Source organism: Loxodonta africana, chromosome 12 (assembly GCF_030014295.1).
Source record: "Loxodonta africana isolate mLoxAfr1 chromosome 12, mLoxAfr1.hap2, whole genome shotgun sequence".
Classification (NCBI taxonomy): domain Eukaryota; kingdom Metazoa; phylum Chordata; class Mammalia; order Proboscidea; family Elephantidae; genus Loxodonta; species Loxodonta africana.
The window spans coordinates 88,661,450-88,679,715 of NC_087353.1; the positions used below are offsets into that span (position 1 = coordinate 88,661,450).

Below are 18,266 nucleotides of genomic sequence, written 5' to 3' on the forward strand. Positions count from 1 at the left end.
AGGAACAGTATATAGGAAGGTATGAGTTAAAACAAACAAACAAAGATCACTGCAAATGAGTTCATCAGGGAACTATGAAAGAATGGACCAAACATAGGTGCAGAGAACATCACAGGAGAGAGAAACACAGATCATAGACTCATAAAGATGGAAGGGCTTCAGAGGCCATCTGGGCCACCTTCCAGCCACCACAGGAACCACCTTATAACCAGATGAGGGAAGGCATGTGGAAGTGTCAGCATGGTCATGGGGAGACAATACAAATTCCATTCCCACCTATAAAGGACAATCTCACCTCTCCCATATTTTTCCGTTCATAAAAATGGCACCACTAATCCTCCAGGCTCATCTCTGATTCTTCTCCCTTCTTCTCTATTTAGATGAGTTATCAACTTCTGTTGACTGGCCCACTGCAAGTGTCTCTCTAATTTATCCTTCCATTTCCTCTCACGCCTGGATTACCAAAACTGCTCCTATACGGTCTTCCAGCCTTCCATTTGTCCTTTCAAATTGTCCCACATATTACTGTAAGACTGATTTTCCTAAAAGTGTCTTTGCCAAGTTATTCCCCAGCTCAGGTGACTGTAATGACTCCCAACTGCTTACTGCGTCAAGTTTGAACTCATCTGCAGACAAAAGCTATTGGATCCACAAAAGGTATTGAATCTACTAACTTACAGATCCCCTACAATCATCGCGTACTAACAATGAACAAACCTAGTCGTCATCTTCTAACTAGTTTCACCCGCTTGGATTCTATGATTCTACGTAAGCAAAGCCCTTGTTTCTAACAATTTCCCATGAGTCTTTTCTGCAGCTAGGCATACCACATTAAAATGAGGAACTCTAGAAAGCGTTAGCTTTCTAAGGAATGTAGGAGTTTACATCTCTAGAGCTTCCAAATTTGCACAAGCTGTTGCCTAGCTCTCCACTTTGTCTTTACCTCATTTCTCCTTACTTCCTTATTTGCAACCTCCTCCCCTCTCCCGTGAGCACATTTCTTTTTATTTGTTTTGCCTTCTGTCCTGCTTACACATAACGATCTACCCTTTCTAACTCTTACAACTTGTTTTATTAATGTTACTTTTGACCTAATAAATAACACCAAGATACTTCAGCCAACATCTATGCCATTGGCAAGCCTAACGCATCAGCAGAGGAGAAAGGGAAATGAAAAAGAAAGGAAGAAGAAAACACAAAAGAAAGAGGAGTGTCTTACTTATCTATTCCTGCTATAACAGAAATACCAAAAGTGGGTGACTTTAACAAACAGAAATTTATTTTCTCACAATTTAGGAGGCTAGAAGTCCAAATTCAGGGCAGCAGCTCTACAGGAAGGCTTTCTCTCTCTGTTGGTTCTGGGGGAAGGTCCTTGTTCTTTGGTTCCTTGGAGATCTCCCTGTGGTGTGGTATCTATCTTCCCCCAGCTCTGCTTGCTTGCTTGTTTAATTTCTTTTATATCTCAAAAGAGATTGATTTAAGACACACCCTACACTAACACTGTCTCATTAACATAACAAAGAAAACCCATTCCCAAATGGGATTATAACCGCAGGTATAGGGGTTAGAATCACAACACATATTTTGGGGGGACACAATTCAATCCATAACAAGGTGGGAATGGGAAATAATGATAATAGCTACCATTATCAAGTTTACAATATGCTAGATAAAAAAAAACTTTCTATATATTATCTCTAATCGTAAGAGCAACCTTGTAAGATAGGCATTGCTACCCTCATTCTTAAAATGAGAGATGGAGGGATACAGATTAAATGGCTCACCTGAGGCTATACATCTAATAAGGGTGAGAGACAAGACTCCATCCCAGATGAATTAGCCCCACCCCATTGTCGCTAGAGCAGAACCGCCATAACAAAGAACCAGAAAAAAAAAATTAAAAAATTAAGTGGAGACATGTAAGGCTTTACCCACAATTACTTCAACTGCTACTAAAACATAATAGTATCATCTGTTGCCAAGAATTATCTAGAAATACCCATTAATTTTTCAGCATGACAAAATTTAAAATGTTCTCCTAGGCTTAAGATAGATAGCTGCTGTTGAGTTGACCCAAACTCATGGCAACCTCACGTACAACTGAACAAAATGCTGCCTGGTCCTTCATCATCCTCATAATTGCCATCATGTTCAAGCCCATCATTGTGGCCATTTTGCCAATCCATCTCACCCACTGTCTCCCTCACCCTTGCTGGCCCGCCACCTCACACACCATGATGTCCTCCTGAAGCAATTGGCCCCTCCCAATAATGTGTCCAAAGCAAGCGAGTCAGATAATGATCTGTTGTGCTCCACAAGGTTTTCATTGGCTAATTTTCAGAAGTAGATTGCCAGGTCTTTCTTCCTAGTGTGTCTCAGTCTGGAAGTTCTGTTGAAACCTCCACCAGGGACAAGCCTGGTGGTATGTGAAACACCAGTGGCACAGCTTCCAACATCACAGCAATGCACAAGCCACTGCAATTCCAACAAACTGACAGAAAGCAGTGATGCTATCCTTACAGAGCCACCCCTTTTCATCACCACATAAACACACACACACAGACATGCACAGGTGTGCACACTCACATATACACACACATCCTCAGTTAAAAAACTCATCTTACAATTTGCACCCTACTCATCTTTACACATATGTCTGGTTACGTCTGTCCCTTTTTAGTTTTGATACATGCTAATCTTTTTTTAAAAAATTTTTTTTATTAAGGTTCCCTTTATTCTCCCCCTTGAGCCTTAATTTCCCTTCATGTTTCTCTCTCTTCCTTATATCTCTTTTAATATGAGCCTCACCTTTTCTCTTTTATCATTCCCCTCATTTCCTCACACTTCTCTTACTTGAAGAGAATGTTGCACCTAGCAGGTTCTCAGTGGATACTAATTTTGAGCTTTATCTTTGTCTTCCTGCCTCCCTGATCATTCCTCTCCCCCTACATCTAGTTCCCACCCTGCTCAGTCTCAATTGCCCACGTTCCTTCCATTAGTTCTCCTTGCTTCCTCACAAATGCCAATGGTCGTCCCATACATTTCTCACGCCTTTTCCCGCCTTTTTCCCCCAAGGTTCTATAGCGCGAGGACTCATTGTCTTCCTCCCACATCCTCTAACCAACCTACAAGACAGCCTTGTTACCATGACGACAGAGCTACTCAAAGCTGAAGTCAAGGACCTGGTTGCCATGGCTCCCGCTTGTCCGCCTCCAGCCCCTCCCGCGCGCCCCGTAGCGTTGGCGCCTGCGCAGTAGGCAACGCGCCGGGCCTCCGAACTTGGGCGGGACAAGGCGGGGCTTCAGCCGAGAGGGAGGGAAGAAGAAGAAAGGATAAGACGGGAATAGAGCTGGCGCCTACGGTGGCCGAAGAGGGACGCGCCGAGCCGGAGGCTGCAGGATGGTAGGCTGTGCGAAAAGGGAGGGGAGGGGGGAACTGAGGGGCGTGGGCTGCACCTGAGGGGGTCCTTGGGGGCCGCCCTCTGTGCGAGTCGTTCTTTCTTCACTGTCGTCCTCAGAGACCCTCCTGTATCTGGGCGGGTGGGCGAGGCGGCCTCCGAAGGAATTCCTGGGAATGGCATTCGAGAGGAGTGGGGAGGAGGCGCATTTGCTGGGCGAGAGGGGGCTGATGTGGGGACGGCGGCACCGGCGAGACCGGACTGAGCCAGGAGTGGCCGGGTCTCGGTCCGAGGGGTCCCGACCCCTGCCGCCGGGAAGTCGCCCGATGTACAGGGGCGCGGGGGTCTGCTCGTGGAGGGAGGGAGGAAGGGACTGGGGGCCGCCGGTCGTCAAGACCCTCTGTTCTCGAGCAGCCCAGAGAGGAGCGGCGGCCGGTGGGGGAGAGCGGGTGTGGGAGGGAGAGTTTCCGGGTCCGAGGAGGGGACGTCCTGCCTCGCTGTATCGCCATGCTCGCCTGGGGGCAGCGGTGAGGCGGGGAAGCGAAGGGGGCTGGAGCTTTGGCTCTCAGGGACCCAGGCTCTGAGCTCCTGGGCGCCGCTGCTTTTCGCTCTCCGCCCCCCTTCCCATTCTCTTTCCGGAACCCAGGCCTTCCGTCTTCCTGCTCGCCCCACCGCCCCCATCATAGACGCGCCCCGCTCCCTGGCGCCCCTCTCTTCTCCTCCTGCCACAGTAACAGTACTTCCTCTTCCCTACCCCCGAAAAGCCTAGTTCTCGCCTGGCCTTGAATTCAGATTTCTAGCCCACTGTGCCATACGCTAAGGAGCCCTGGTCGCTCAGTGGTTAAGTGCTCCGCTGCTAACCGAAAGGTCGGCGGTTCGAACCCACCAGCTGCTCCGTGGGAGAAAAATGTGGCAGTCTGCTTCGGTGAAGATTTACAGCCTTGGAAACCCTATGGGGCAGTTCTACTCTGTCCTATCAGGGTCGCTCTGAGTCGGAATCAACTCAACGGCAGTGGGTTTCGTTTGGTTTGGTGCCATACACCCAGGGATTCCAGACCTGGTATTGTCCACAGAGAGGAGAGCTGCTGGGAGGAGGAGATGAATCTGGAGCTAGGAAGCTGGAGGTGCACTGGTAGTGAGGGCTCTGCTCTCCTCCGCAGTCCACCCAGCTTGCTCTGTGCGCCACAAACGTTCCCAGGTAGCTGTGTCCTCACTCAGGGACCCAAAGAGAGGTTAGTCATCCGGGGTCTGAGAAGTGGGCGCTTAGCAGAAGACAGCCCTAAAAGGCAGAGATGCTAAGAAATCAGAGGCCAAATATCTGGATGACTGCAGAGAGAAGAGGGTGGAATTTGGGATCCCAATACTATGTGCCAGGAGAAGGATAGGACTGGCACCAGAGGGCAGGGTGTTTGGGACATCAGGGAGGACTCATGGTTAGGATGGGGTGGAGAGTCGAGGTAGCTTGTTGAGGGGCAAAATATCCAATTTCATGGTGGTGATGGACAGAAAGAACTTGGAAGAGACCAACCATCTCTTTAGCATCTCTTTAGGGGCTTCTTGTCATGATGCTGGGCATTTTACTTATCTTTAGGAAACAGGAGGTCAGGAGATAATAATTATAGTACTTAACACATTACAATGCTTACCATGTGCCATGCACTGTCGCTAATACCCACTCATTTAATCCTTCCTAAAAATTCTGTAAGGTGGGCACTTTATGATCTCCATCTTACAGATAAGGAAATAGAGGCCCAGAGTCATAAAGGAATTTACCCAACACCATACCCAACTCGTAGGGTCTGGACTTGAGCCCAAATGACAGGCTGAGAAGCTCTGACTTCCCCCAGAAGGACAGGTACCACGTGTGAATACCCAGCATTGACAGCAAAGGGCTGGAATTTTTAAGAAAGCAGGAGCTGGAGTGGAGAAGAGTTAGACGGGATGAGTTTGGGACTGTGTGTTTGTGGAGGGAAGAAGCTCAGAGGAGCAAACCTCTGACCCTCAGCTCTGCTCCCCCTACCCCCCCCCCCCCAGATGCGATTTATGCTGCTGTTCAGCCGGCAGGGGAAGCTGCGGCTGCAAAAATGGTACCTGGCCACATCTGACAAGGAGCGAAAGAAGATGGTTCGGGAGCTTATGCAGGTTGTGCTGGCTCGAAAGCCCAAGATGTGCAGCTTCCTGGAGTGGAGGGACCTCAAAGTCGTCTATAAGAGGTGACACATCACCTACTGTCAAAACTGCCTGGATCCTGTTCGATTAGAGTTTGGCAATGGGTTAAAGAGAGGGGATACTGGTAAACAAAGGGCCCCTTATGTCAGCGAGAACTGGGAGCTAAGAACATATCTGGAAGTCACTGATTAACCCCAGCTTTCCTTCCTGCCAAACTCCTCTTGAAGAAACTCTTGTTCTCCACTTGATTTTGGTCAAGCACATACCTCTGTCCCTAGAGGCTCCATTTGGTCCACTGTGTGTATCCCTTGTAGTCTCAACAGTCATAGATCCTGCCCCACTTTCCCAACACACGCAGACACATGTACCTTATCCAGTTCCTTCTTTAAGCAGGTGAATTAGTTGGCTAATTTTTTGCTGAGTCAAACAACAGGTCAGAGGGCAAGAAAGAAAAAGTGTGTGTCTTTGCGTATGTGTGTGAGAGAGCACCAGGAGGCAGAGTGAGTTACCCTGTCTGTGTCTAGTGGAGGCACAGACTGGGCTGGGAATGAGGAGAAACAGGGGGTTTAAGCTCAGAGTGCCTGGGTCCTGAACCCAAAAAAGGGTCCTGAAGCAGCCTTCAATTCAGCAGCTATGCCTCATGTACCCCTCTCTCCAGATATGCCAGCCTCTACTTCTGCTGCGCCATCGAGGGCCAGGACAACGAGCTCATCACGCTGGAGCTGATCCACCGATACGTGGAACTCCTGGACAAATACTTTGGCAGCGTAAGTCACTCCACTCACCTGTTTCCTTACCCAACAATCTCCCCTTGCTACCAAATGCCAGGGCCCTTCTAGCTTCTGCCCTGGAAGACTTGAGAGAGGTGAAGTTGGAGCAGTGAGCACAATAATTAATCTCCCTTTTTAAGCCTTAAGCCTATTAGCCATGTACCTTAATCAGTCGCAGGGAAGGGGTGGGGGGGAGGTTTGGACCAGAATCTGTCACTTAATCTCCACATACAGCTCAGCTCAGACTACTCACACAAGGCCAGAGGCTATGTTCAACTTTTTATCAGTGGTTTCTGACCTTGACTACATGTTGGAATCTTCTGGAGAGCTTTTTGAAAATATTGATGCCCAGGTCCCACCCCAAGATTCTGAATTAACAGATCTAGGGCGTAAAGGCTTTCCTTGGAAACTCTATGGGGCAGTTCTACTCTGTCCCATAGGGTCGCTATGAGTCGGAATCAACTCGATGGCACTGGTTTTTTGTTTTAGGGTGTAACTTAGGCATCAACAGACGGCTCAAATCATAGATGGGGAATAGTAATAACTCCATAATTTGTACTCCACTTAACAATTTATGAAGTGCTTTTATGTCGTTCTCTTGTTTGCTCTTTCCTCCGTCTTATGAGTAGATGTTGTTATCTCTATTTTTGCATGAGAAAACTGAGATTCAGAGACATTAAGTGACATATACCGCTAGCTGGATAATGGCACAGCCCTGCCTGGAACTCAAGTCTTCCACCCAATTGTCCAGAATCTCCTCTTCTTCTGGTGGGAACAATATTGCAGTTTTGGCTGGGAAAGGCAATAGGAACCACAGATGAGGGTAGACTAGGGCAACTGGTATTTCATGATCATGGAGAAAGAGGCAAGCGAAGGAGAAGAAAAAGCAGCACCAACTACTAAGGACTGGGGTTGGGAGGACTAGGACCTGGGGCAAGAACCCAAGAGTGGTCATAAGAAAAGAAGTGGAGGGCTGGGGTAGAGGTAGGGGTGGGCACACATCTTGTCACTCAACCTTGTCTTCCTCCTCCTCCTCAGGTGTGCGAGCTGGACATCATCTTCAACTTTGAGAAGGCCTACTTTATCTTGGATGAGTTTTTGATGGGAGGAGATGTCCAAGACACCTCCAAGAAGAGTGTACTGAAGGCTATCGAGCAGGCAGACCTGCTGCAGGAGGTAGGGACCAGGGACAGTGAGGAGGAGGAAGAGCACCGACACTCTGCCTACTGGTGATGGCTGCCCCCTTCCCGCTGCCACTACCAGGGTGGCCTTCGTCCTTGTGGCACCTTCCCCCTTCCCTCTACTTAAGCCCTGACCATAGGGGTTGGGAAGCAGGGGTGGTAGACAACCCACCTGTGCCATTTCTCCTCTCAGTCCAGGTTCTGTCATTCTCCCAAGACCCGGGTGCCTTGTCCCAGGCAAATCTTTTTTGTTCCATACTTCTTTTGGTCTCAAGAGTTGCTCAGAAAATTGGAGAAGGGAACACATACATGGTAGATAGCTCTTTTATTCCCTGGTTTCTTCCCCAATTTTTTTTTTTTTTTTTTTTACCACACACATATTCAACAGCTTCTGCTTCTTAGGAGCAAAAGGCTGTGGGGATTTGGGGGCTGGAGTAGAGGCTGCCCGCTCTGCTGGTTCTCTCTGCTCTCTGCCCCCCACTCGCCCACACCCCATTACTGCCTGCCCCCTCTCTGCTTGCCACGGCTGAGACTTGGTGCAGGGAGATGAGTCACCGGAATCTGCAGTGACAAGCAAGTCAGCCTGAGCTGGCTGTGAGGAGGGGGAGAGCTGGGGTGGGGGAGGGGGGCCGCCTCTCTGCAGGAGGAAAGGCAGAGCTGAACTTGCCACCTCACTGGTCCAGCTTCCCCATTTCTGTCTCTGTCTCTCTCCCCTTTTTCTCTCTCACACACGCACACGTACACACATGCCCTGGCATACATGCCCACCCCTGTTATTAGTGCTCTTCTCAAACCCTAATGACTCATCCCTCTACAGCCTGGTTCACCTTCCCTCGGGGACCTGAAGCCAACCTCTTACCCTACCCCCACACTCTGAAAAGGGGGGACCCAACCATGTGCCACCTTCCATTTCCCAGAAAGCAGTCCCAGCTTCGCCCCCCTGTTGCCCTCCCTCAGGTACTCAGGCTGAGCCCCTGCTCACCAAGCTCCTGGCTTTGGGTTCTTTGGGTGGTGGTGGTCTGACTCCTGGCCCCTGCCCTGCCATTGTTGGCTCTGGGGGGTGGTCCTGGGAGGCCAACAAGCTCCCCTCAAGGGCTCCCAGCTGATCCAGACTTGGTTCACAGGCTCACATTGGCTTTTCTTTTCCCTGCCCTGTGTCTCCTCTGCTTCCTAACTCTGACTCCTTCCTCATGATTGCCGTTGTCTTGGCTACCCCCTCTCTCTTCCTCCCTGTCTGCCTCTCCTGGTGTCTCTGCGTCACCGTGTCTGTCTCTGCCTTAGGAGGACGAGTCACCGCGCAGTGTGCTAGAGGAGATGGGTCTGGCGTAGCCCCGGTGTGTGACTCGACGTGGGGCTGGTGGAGAGGCAGGGCGAGAGCGGCTGCTTCTCATCGTCTCTCCAGGCCCTTTTCTTGGTGGGACCCAGCCGCCCCTCTGCTGCCTCGCCTTCTTCTGGAGTGAGCTGCAGGCTCCGGACCCTCAAACATTCCCTCCTTCTGCCCCCTACCTCCTGTTTTCCCTTTTCCCACCCAAGGCTGAAGGAGCTAGGAGGTAGGAAAATGTGATCGAGATGGGGGTGCTCTTTGGATTTTATTTCCTGCCTTTGAAGAACTTCTCCAGACTTCCTCTCCTCCCTTGTAACTGTAAATATATAAATACGTCAGGTTAAAGGGAAATGGTTTTCAGGGTTCTTTTCTTTCCCCTGCCCCCGTACCCTACCTCTACCCTTTTCCCCCAGCCAGCCAGCCAGCAAGCTTCTCTGCCTGGGTCTGAGGCTGCTGAGTAGGGAGAGGGAAGCCCTTGCCCTCATCTGCCTCATCTCTGTGTGGCTGTAGTGGGACCGGGTCCAGGGCCAGTGGAGGAACAACAGAGTTAATTTTTTTCTAACCTTGCCACCTTGAGAGAAGGAAGAGTTGGAGGAAGGGAGAACTTTGTGGGAGACTGGGCCCTGTCCCTCCTCCCACCATGTTCTGGGTGAGGCAGGAGCTAAGGGGGTAGGCTGGGGGAAGTGTCTGACCTTATTTCTTCTGAAATAAAAGGAAAAACATTTCTGGACTTTGCCTTCCTTGGACTCTGTGGAGGAAGGCAGGACTGCTGGGATCAGCCAGGACCCAACATTGCCTATTCACCTCTTTCCCCAAAAGGATTGCCAAATTTAGTTAAAGAAAAAAAAAAAAAAGACACCCAGTTAAATTTGAATTTCAGATGAACGATGAATACTTTTCTTAGTTTAAGTGTGTCCCTTGCAATATTTGGAACACACTTATATTAAAACCTTATTAGTTGTTTATCTGAAATTCATACTTAACCAGGTGTCATGTATTTTATCTGGTAACCCTTCCCCAAACAGATTTGTGTGCTCAATGCTTCTCCAGCCACCCTGCCTCCAGCTCCCTGAACTACCTTCACTGGGAAGGAGCAATTCCTCAGGAAGTGGCTTCATGCCTTGGGTGTTTCGTTATGGAGGATTTCATTTACCCAGGTTTAGATGTGGGGAGGGGAATCAGTAGTTCAAGGATATAGCTCACCCCCAAGGTTGGGAAAGTGTTGAGAAGGGGCTAAAACCAGGATGTTTGACTGCCAACCCCTCCTCTCCATATTTCTTGTGAAATACATACCAAAAAACCAAACCTCTTGGGGTTGAGTCAATTCTGACTCATAGTGACCCCACAGGACAGAATAGAATTGTCCCACAGAGTTTCCAAGGAGCACCTGGTGGATTTGAACTGCCGACCTTTTGGTTAGCAGCCATAACTCTTAACCGCTAGGCCATGAGGGTTTCCCTGTCAAAAATATAGTACCAAGGAATTTAGGGATTAGTGAAAGGAGAGGGGAGGTGAGGTGGACCAGAGGCAGTGGGGAAGTTACCCCGACATGCTCAAGTGGTTCAAGAGTCATAGAATGAAGAGCCAACCTGGTGGCTCTGCATGTCTTTGCCAAGCCCTGGGGAAAGGTGTCTTTTTAACTCTCTCCCTCCTTCAGCTGGAAGTGGAATTTAGGGTTTCTGGATGTGTGTGAGCTGTATAAAAAAAAAAAAAAAAATCAAACCTAGTGCTGTCGAGTCAATTCCGACTCAGCAACCCTATAGGACAGGGTAGAACTGCCCCATAGAGAGTTTCCAAGGAACGCCTGGCGGATTCGAACTGCTGACCCTTTGGTTAGCAGCCGTAGCACTTAACCACTATGCCATCAGGGTTTCGGTGAGCTGTATGCTCCCCCTAAATACCGGATAAAGTGAATCCACCCCTGAACTCTGATTTGGTTGGGGGTAGGAGGCAGGATACGGGTGTCATGGTTGGCGCTTCCTTCACCGCCCCTTGTGAAGGACCCCGCAGGCCCAAGGGGACGGGTGAATAACCGAGAACAAAGTCCTAATAAAATAGTCACTTTTATTTCTTAGCAAAACTATTTCCTCCGTGAGGGGTATTTACAACAGAGAAGGAAAAGAAGGGGTAAATTCACAGCGATCTGGAGAGGGTGGGGAGGTTCGTGGGAGGCCCAAAGGAAGGAGACAGACACACTGCTTCACACAACTAACTGGAACTGCTTTTTCCGGTTTCGGACGGGGAAGTCCCTGACGGGACGAGGTGAGGACCGGGGCCCCCTGGGGAGGAGATTCACACAAACCACCTGCCCGCCCGCTTGGGCTGGCCCCAGGTCACCACGAGTGAGTTTGGGAGATGGGGCTTCGGATCCAAGAGGTATGACAGGTCTTGGCACAGCCCTGGGGCGGGGCTCGGCCCGCAGGCCAAGGAGGAAGGGCGAGAGCGGGGCCGGGAGGCGGCCGAGGGGCGGGGCCGGGGCGCATGCAAACATCGAGAAGTGAGAGGAGCGACACGGAGGGGGAACTGCGGCGCGCGGGCCGGGGGCCCGCGGGGCCGGGGCGGGTCACGGGCGCCGGAGCAGCACGTGCTCAATGTAATTCTCCAGCTCCTCCTGCTCCTGCAGCCGGCGCTCCTCCGCCTCCGCCTCCTCTTGAGCGCGCCGAGCCTGGGCCTCCAGGCCCGGATAGTGGCGCGGAGGCGGCAGGGCGTGGTGATAGTGGCGGCGGCGCGAGGCGGCTGGTGGCTGCAGTGTCCGCGGCCGGATGTAGTTGGGAAAAGGGTGATAGGGGCCCGGGGAAAACACCTCGTCCTCCTCCCGATCCCAGGGCGGGAGCACCTCGTTCCAGTCGGGCAGCTCGTCTTGAGCGGGCGCGGGGACAGGGGGCGGGGGCTGCGGGGAGCGGACGTGAGTGGGGGCGGGCGCAGCACGGGGGGGCGGCACAGGCTCTGGAGGGGCGTTCTTCTTCCGCTTCCGCTTCTCTTCCACCTCCTCGATGATGCTGACCACGTCGTCGGCTGGCAGGTGTAGTTTAGTGGACAGCTCAATGAGGCTATCAATAGTCTGCGGATCCATCTCTTCGTCGTCGTCGTCCTCCTCCCCGCCCTCCTCTGCCCCTTCAGCCCCCTTCCGCCGGTGGCCCGGCGTCTCCTCCTGGGAGCGCTTGTCCTCGGCTCCGGCTTCACCGTCCTCCTCCTCTGCGAACAGTAGCGCGTTCTGCCGCGCCCTCTCTGCCTCCTCCGCCTCTGCCTCCGCCTCCGCCGCCTCCTCATCCTCTTCCTCCTCCCTCTCCTCCCCACCGTGCCTTTCCTGCTCCGCTTCCTCCTCCTCCCTCTGGCTCTGTTGCTCCTCCTCCTCCTCCTGCAGCCCCCGACCCCCAAGGCCGCGCTGCCTGGCCCCGCCCTGCAGCAAATACTGGAGCAGTAAGTCGGAGGCGAGGTCTGCCAGCCGCTCCTCCTGCGCCGCGGCCTGCCGCGTGGCCTCCGCCTGCCGCCGCCCGGCCACTACCTGCGCCAGCCCTTGCTGTAAAAGGCGCTCTCCCGCCTCAGAGCCGGCCAGAAGCGAGCTCTCTGGCCGGCGCGCCTTGGGAAAGGGGGCTCCCAGGCCTTGGTACGCCTTAGACAGGGGTGCCAATGCCTCGTCCGGGTGTGTTTTGAGAGAAGGCACCCCTTCTCCGAACTGGTGGCTTTCGGACGGGGACCCACTGTCGGGCACACGCGCCTGAAATTGCGGGGGGGCCGGGGGCGGCAGGGGCGCGCGCTCAGGGACGCGCGCCTGGAACTCTCCCCAGGAAGCGCGCCACACGCGCTCCGGCCCGGGGCTCTCCAGGTTGACTCGGGTCAGCGTGTGCGTGCGGGTTTCCGTCTCTGCTGCCGCCGTCTCTTGCTGGCGCTTGGTGTTGCTCGGACTGAAATCTCGCAGTTCCTGGAGTAGGGACGCTAGCGCCTCGAGCTCCTCGGAAGGGTAGCCCACCTCGGGACGACTCTCCTCCTGAGGCTGGGGGCGAGGCGGGACCGGGGGCGCTTGGGTCTCTGGAGCCGGGAGGCTGTGGGTCTGGCTGCGCACGGTTTCAGTCACCAGAGCTTCTGCTGCTTCTTCCCCTGGCCCCTGCTGGGAGCCGCCCGGTGCCGGGGGCGAGGCCGGACGGTCGAGTGCCTGCAGCAGCACCGCGGCCAGCGCCCGGGGATCCACGCCCTGGAAAAGCTCTCCCTGGTCCTGCGTCTCGGAATTCCGAGCAGCTCGAACCTCTGGGATGCTGCCATCCTTTAACCCGGGCACTGCGTCCCCAGCTACCGACTCTTTATGGTCAGAGCTGAAAGGAGGTGACTGTGCCTCAGGGCGCCCCGGGGGCGCTGCCCCCAGTCCCTGAATCAATAGAAGGAAGCAGAAGAGGGCAGAAGCCAGCAACTGGGGAGATTTCATGACCAAGCGGCTGCCGAACACTGTAAAAAGGGATAAGGCCAAAGAAAGAGGGGATTTCTGTAAGAATTCCCTGCTTTCTAATTCTACATTCCCTTCCCCCATCTTTAATCGGGAAATCCAGGGCTTCCCTCCTGGCCCCAACCTTACCCAGAAGAGGAACGTTCAGAAGCAAAGGAGAAAGAGTTTGTGCAGACCTCCAGAGTCGTGTAAATGGGAAAGGAACGCCCGTATCCCTCGCTCTCTGAATTCTTCCTCGCCCCCTTCCCTGAACCATCTCACTGCCAGCGCCCACGTACTTAGCAGCAAGGGGAAAAAAATCTCTGCTCTCGCCCCACAGGACTCCCCGGATGGTGCGTGGGCGACTTCAGCAGGAGAAAAACGGCAACTCCCCATTTACCAGGAGTCCTTACCAGGGGCTCCCCGCTGTGTTTCAATACCCCCATCCAGGAGGAGAGAGAACCCTCCCTCATGCCCACGGTTGCCGAGGTTTTGACAGACGGACAGCGGAGTATTTACCAGCTGGTGTCACGACGCTGGAGATGGAGAGGAGGCTCGGGGTGGGGTAGGGACAGGGGAAGATCGGGACGTGCCCGCCTTGGCTCCGGACGGTGGGTGGATGGAGTAGGAGCAACGGTCGAAGTCTGACGTCCAGTGGGCTGGGCTCAGCTGGGTCCGTGCGGCTCCGAACGGCTCGCTAGCTCCGGCTTCAGCACGCTGGACAGCGCCCGTGCCGACGCTGCCTTATAAAGGGGAGCGCGCGGAGTCACGTGGGCGCGCCCCGCCCCACTGACGTCAATGTTCATTCATGGGGTAGCGGGCGGGCGCCGTGAGGCGGGAGGGCCCCCAGCGATTGGAGAGTGCGCTCCTTTTTAGGCCGGCGCCTGCGCGTTGGGGCCCCCGGCTTGAGGGGCGTGCGCTAGCCAAGCGCCGGGGAAATGAATGAATGAATGAATGAATGAATGAAATGCCGAGGCGGGCGGGGCAGGGGGCTATGAATGAATGAAGGAAGGACGAGGAGAAAAGGATGAATGAATGAATGGGAGAATGAATGGAAGGGTGGATGCAGAGGCCCTGGAAGGCGGGAAGGGTGGGTTACAGAGCAACTTGCAGCTTCCAGAGCCAGCACCGCTGAGCAGAATAGGAACCCGGCACTCCCAGCGACTGACAGGGCATCAGTCGGAGATCTTCACTGGGGAGGGGGAAGATAAAGGCTCGAAAGCCCGGAAGGGGACCCAGCTGCCTAACTCCTAACAGCGTGGTCCTTGGGGAACACGCCCAAGGACGGCGTAAACCCGAGAAGGGATGGATCTGCGCGCCTGCGGGTGCTGTTCTCGGATCTGCGGTGCGGGGTGCCGGGGCGGATGGGTGGATCTTGCGGTTTTGGTAATCCCCATCGGAAAGGGTCTGAGTCGGGGGAGGGGGGGAAGACTGAGGATTTGTGTGCCTTTGAGTCGTGTCTATTCACTGCAGGTGCGTGTCTGAAGAAAAAGGTGTCTGTCCCTCTGTCCGGCTGACTGCCGCGTCTGTTCGCGCCCCCGCTGTGCCCCTTTTTCAGCCCACCTCTCCCCACCCTCCTCCTGCTTCCTTCCCTCCCGCCGCTTCCCCCCCCGAAGGACGTTTGGAGGGCGAGAACAGATCAGGTGGGGAGGGGGTTGCGCAGGTGGGGGGAGTGACTCAACTCCAGCTCTCCCCACTGCTTAAAGGGAAGGTTTGAACACGGGGGTTGGGGGCTGCAACGTCAGAGATCGTCCTTCTCTGCCACCAGACCCTTCGTCCGTATCTCCTGCCAGAGGGGTTGGGGCTGGGGGCTTGGACAGCTAGAGGTTCCGGGGGTGGGGGGCGGGGGGCGATGACGCACAGATTGCGCAAAGAGAATCCATCAGCGAGCCAGGTCCGGTGAAGGGAGACCAGCCGTGGGCGGGGGTGGGGGGGACGGAAATGGGGAGGGGGCAGAGGAGGGGAGAGGTAAGCAAGGAGAGCAGCCACTGCAGGAGTGAAGGGGAGGGAAGGAGGCTGGAGGGGGCTGCGGTGAAAACAGAGAGCGGTGCGGGGGCGTGGGCAGGGAGGGGGGAGTGACAATGACACACACCAGGCACACAAGAATTGCGGACACAGGGGTGCTTGTGGGCACACACAGGGCACCAACGCCCTGAGACTCAGGAAACGAAGCCCAAGGCTGTCAGGGGCTCAGGGACACTTTAGACTTGGTCCCCCCCACCATCTCTTCCTATCTATCTCATCCACTTCTCTCTCTCTCACGTGCTTTCCCTCTAAGCCAGCAGTGGCTTCTCGCTTCCATCAGTGGCTGGACTTTCCCAGAAGAAAGCCCATCAGCTCTGCGGGGAAAGAGGTGGGGAGGAGAGGAGAGAGAGGAATGAGAAGGATGAGGGCAGGGGAGGAGGAAGCAATCTGAAACAGGTAGAGAGAACAGGCTAAAGGAGGGGAAAAATATCTGAGAACCAAGATGACTGTGGTGAAGCCAAAGAAAGGAGGGAGAGGAGGGGGCAGGAGACCCTGCGGCAGTGCCTCACACCCCCACACATGACTCTGCAGGCCCCCCCTTTCTCCCTCCCAGCTCTCCTTTCTCCCCCCTCCCCATCTCCCCTTCACCTTCCCAGCCTGGTGACTGAGAGCCTGGTGGAATGGGGAGGGGGTCACGTTACCTTCCTGAGGAGGATGAATCAGAGAGATGGCTCAGACATCTGGAGAGGGGGAGGGGAAGCCATCCAAGAGAGAAGGAAGCAGGGAGGGAGTCAGGAGGGCAGACTGAGAGGCTGATGGAGCTAAGAGACAGAGACCAAATGAGAGATGAGGAGAGACAGGTACCTAGGGAAACCATGTACGCCAGTGCGTTTGTGTGGGTGCACACGCACCTGAGTGTGCATATACATGCATGTGCATGTGTTTTGTGTATACAGAGATTAAAAGATGCAGGGGAAAGAGAAAGGGAATGGGGGGGCAATTGTGTATTTAATTAGATCAAGAGTGGATGGGGCTGGTGGTATTTCCAAATGAAATATGTGATCATTTCCTCCAATTTGTGTGACTCTGTTTTTGCCTGTTTATAGATGTCTGGGTGTAAGTGTGTTTGTGTTCTTGTCCCTTCTGAGTGCCTGTATACTTGTGTAGCTAGGAGTTTTTGAGTACACTCAGTTCTTAGCATCTGCTAGTGTGTCTGAAAAGTGTGCTTGGGTTGGTGCATCCTTAATGTGTGTGAGTATGGATGTGTGTATATGTCTGTGTTCCTCCCTTGATGTGTGTCTTTGAGCATTTCTCTGGGTCCTTCCATGCCTGCCAGTATAAATTGGTGGTTATTTGTACGTCCATGTGCCTTTGATCTTTTCTGCTCCCATTTGCCTCTATTTCTAGATCTTTGTGCCATACAGCCTCAGTATTCAAGCCTCTCAGAACGTCCAAGTTCTGGGTCCTCCCTTGTTTCCAGAGAGTTCCCCCATTCCTCTATTCTTCCCCAACCCACCCTGTTCCTCTGTCCACCCAACTCTGAAGGCCCAGGGGAACTTCCCAGAAATAGACATCCTAAGAACCTCAGCTATCATGAGGTGGAGGGAGGAATAGGGGAGCCAGGTGGAAGCCTGAGGCAACAAAGGCAATAGGCTTGGTGATTCCACAATCTAGATCTTGTTGCTTCTTGCCTGCAAGGTCTCTGGATCTCTGCACCTGCTTCTGTCTCTCCATCCATTTCCTACCTGTATCAGCTCATTCACCCACCCCCATCTCCCTGGGATGTACTGTGCCCTTCATACCCTGGTTCCTCTAGGGGCTTCTGGAAAAGAGCTGAACTGAGGGCACATTCCTAGGATTGGAGAGATGAGGAAGATGGCAGGAAGGAAAGAGAAAGAGAGAGAGATCTGGAAAAAACAGCTGAGATGGGGCCTGGAGGGGATGCCTGGTGTTTGCTCCGAGTTGTTTGCATGAATCCATCTCTCTTCATCTTTGTTTCTGAATCTCCCATACTCTCCAGGAGGGTAGAAGAAGATGGGGTCCAGAAGAGTAATGGTCTAAGCAGAAGCTTTGGAAAAACCCAGGGAGGGAGGCGGAGCACTGGGTCTTTTCTCTGAAAAGGGCTGGAAGAGAGAGGCAGGGGCTTGGGGCCCCGGCAGCTCACCATCCCCCCCCTTTCCCTCCCTGCCACCGGTGACTCACCTCTGCAGCCTTTCATTGCGTCAGCGCTGGGGGGGGGTGGACAAGCAGGGAGGGGACACTTTATGAGAAGAGTGGGGGTCTCCACTTCGAACTATAAGAAGGTGCTGATGCCCCCCTGCAAATGGCCCCATTGGAATGCATTCTTGCCCTATTCCATGTCCACTCCAGTTCTGTAGGATGAGGAGTCCTGGGGAGAGGGCTGGGGGCTGCTGGTGGGTCCCGGAAACAAGATGAGTGGCAGGAAGGGGGTGCTCACCCTGGTTTTCAGTCCTAGGGTTCCACTACCTCAGACCCCCCACCGGCTCATGAGTGGGGGAGGGGAGACCCAGCAAGCCGAGGGAGGGCAACGCCGCAGAGATGAGTCACCAAGAAAGGGAGGGAGAGAAACAGAGACGGGGAGAGACACAAAGAGAGACAGCTACTGGAGAGACTGAGAAAGGAAAATAAGCCCACACACCATGAAGGTGTTGTCCACAAACTAACCACAGCAAGGAAATTGTGTGCTGAACTAGCCCCTCCAACATCGACCTGCCAAACACACACAGCACACTATGGTACAGTTACACTGATTTTGAGACACACCCCTTACACAAACACAATGTCATACCTAGCCTGGCACAGCCGCCCAGACCTATGCTGAGGATGTGACCAGGGGAATGGAGATTCTCATTGACAGCCCTCATTTCTTTTACGAGGTGGCGGGAGGGGATCAAAACCTTCAAGGAATGCGACTTTAAAAATCCAAGATGCGGCTTCTGGGACTCACAGGCTGCGCTGTGCACACGCGACGATACACACAAGTCACCTGCCTCCCCATCCACACGTACATAGTAACATATCA

At 53.6% G+C, this 18,266-nt stretch overlaps 2 protein-coding genes across 2 annotated transcripts; one reads left to right on the top strand and one right to left on the bottom strand.

Moving 5' to 3' along the window:
* Positions 1–3,298: 3,298 nt before the first annotated feature.
* Positions 3,299–9,571, top strand: AP1S1 (adaptor related protein complex 1 subunit sigma 1). Its single transcript, XM_003416569.4, has 5 exons — positions 3,299–3,402; positions 5,432–5,610; positions 6,225–6,333; positions 7,375–7,512; positions 8,799–9,571. Exons 1-5 carry the CDS (start codon positions 3,400–3,402, stop codon positions 8,844–8,846), a joined length of 477 nt encoding a protein of 158 aa, XP_003416617.2. The 5' UTR covers positions 3,299–3,399; the 3' UTR covers positions 8,847–9,571.
* A 960-nt stretch (positions 9,572–10,531) lies between these two features.
* VGF (VGF nerve growth factor inducible) lies at positions 10,532–13,982 on the bottom strand. The gene is made up of 2 exons (XM_010596225.3): positions 13,778–13,982; positions 10,532–13,281 (listed from the first exon to the last, which is right to left on the bottom strand). The coding sequence occupies exon 2, from the start codon at positions 13,259–13,261 to the stop codon at positions 11,405–11,407; it is 1,857 nt and encodes a 618-aa protein (XP_010594527.2). The 5' UTR covers positions 13,262–13,281; positions 13,778–13,982; the 3' UTR covers positions 10,532–11,404.
* Positions 13,983–18,266: the final 4,284 nt, after the last annotated feature.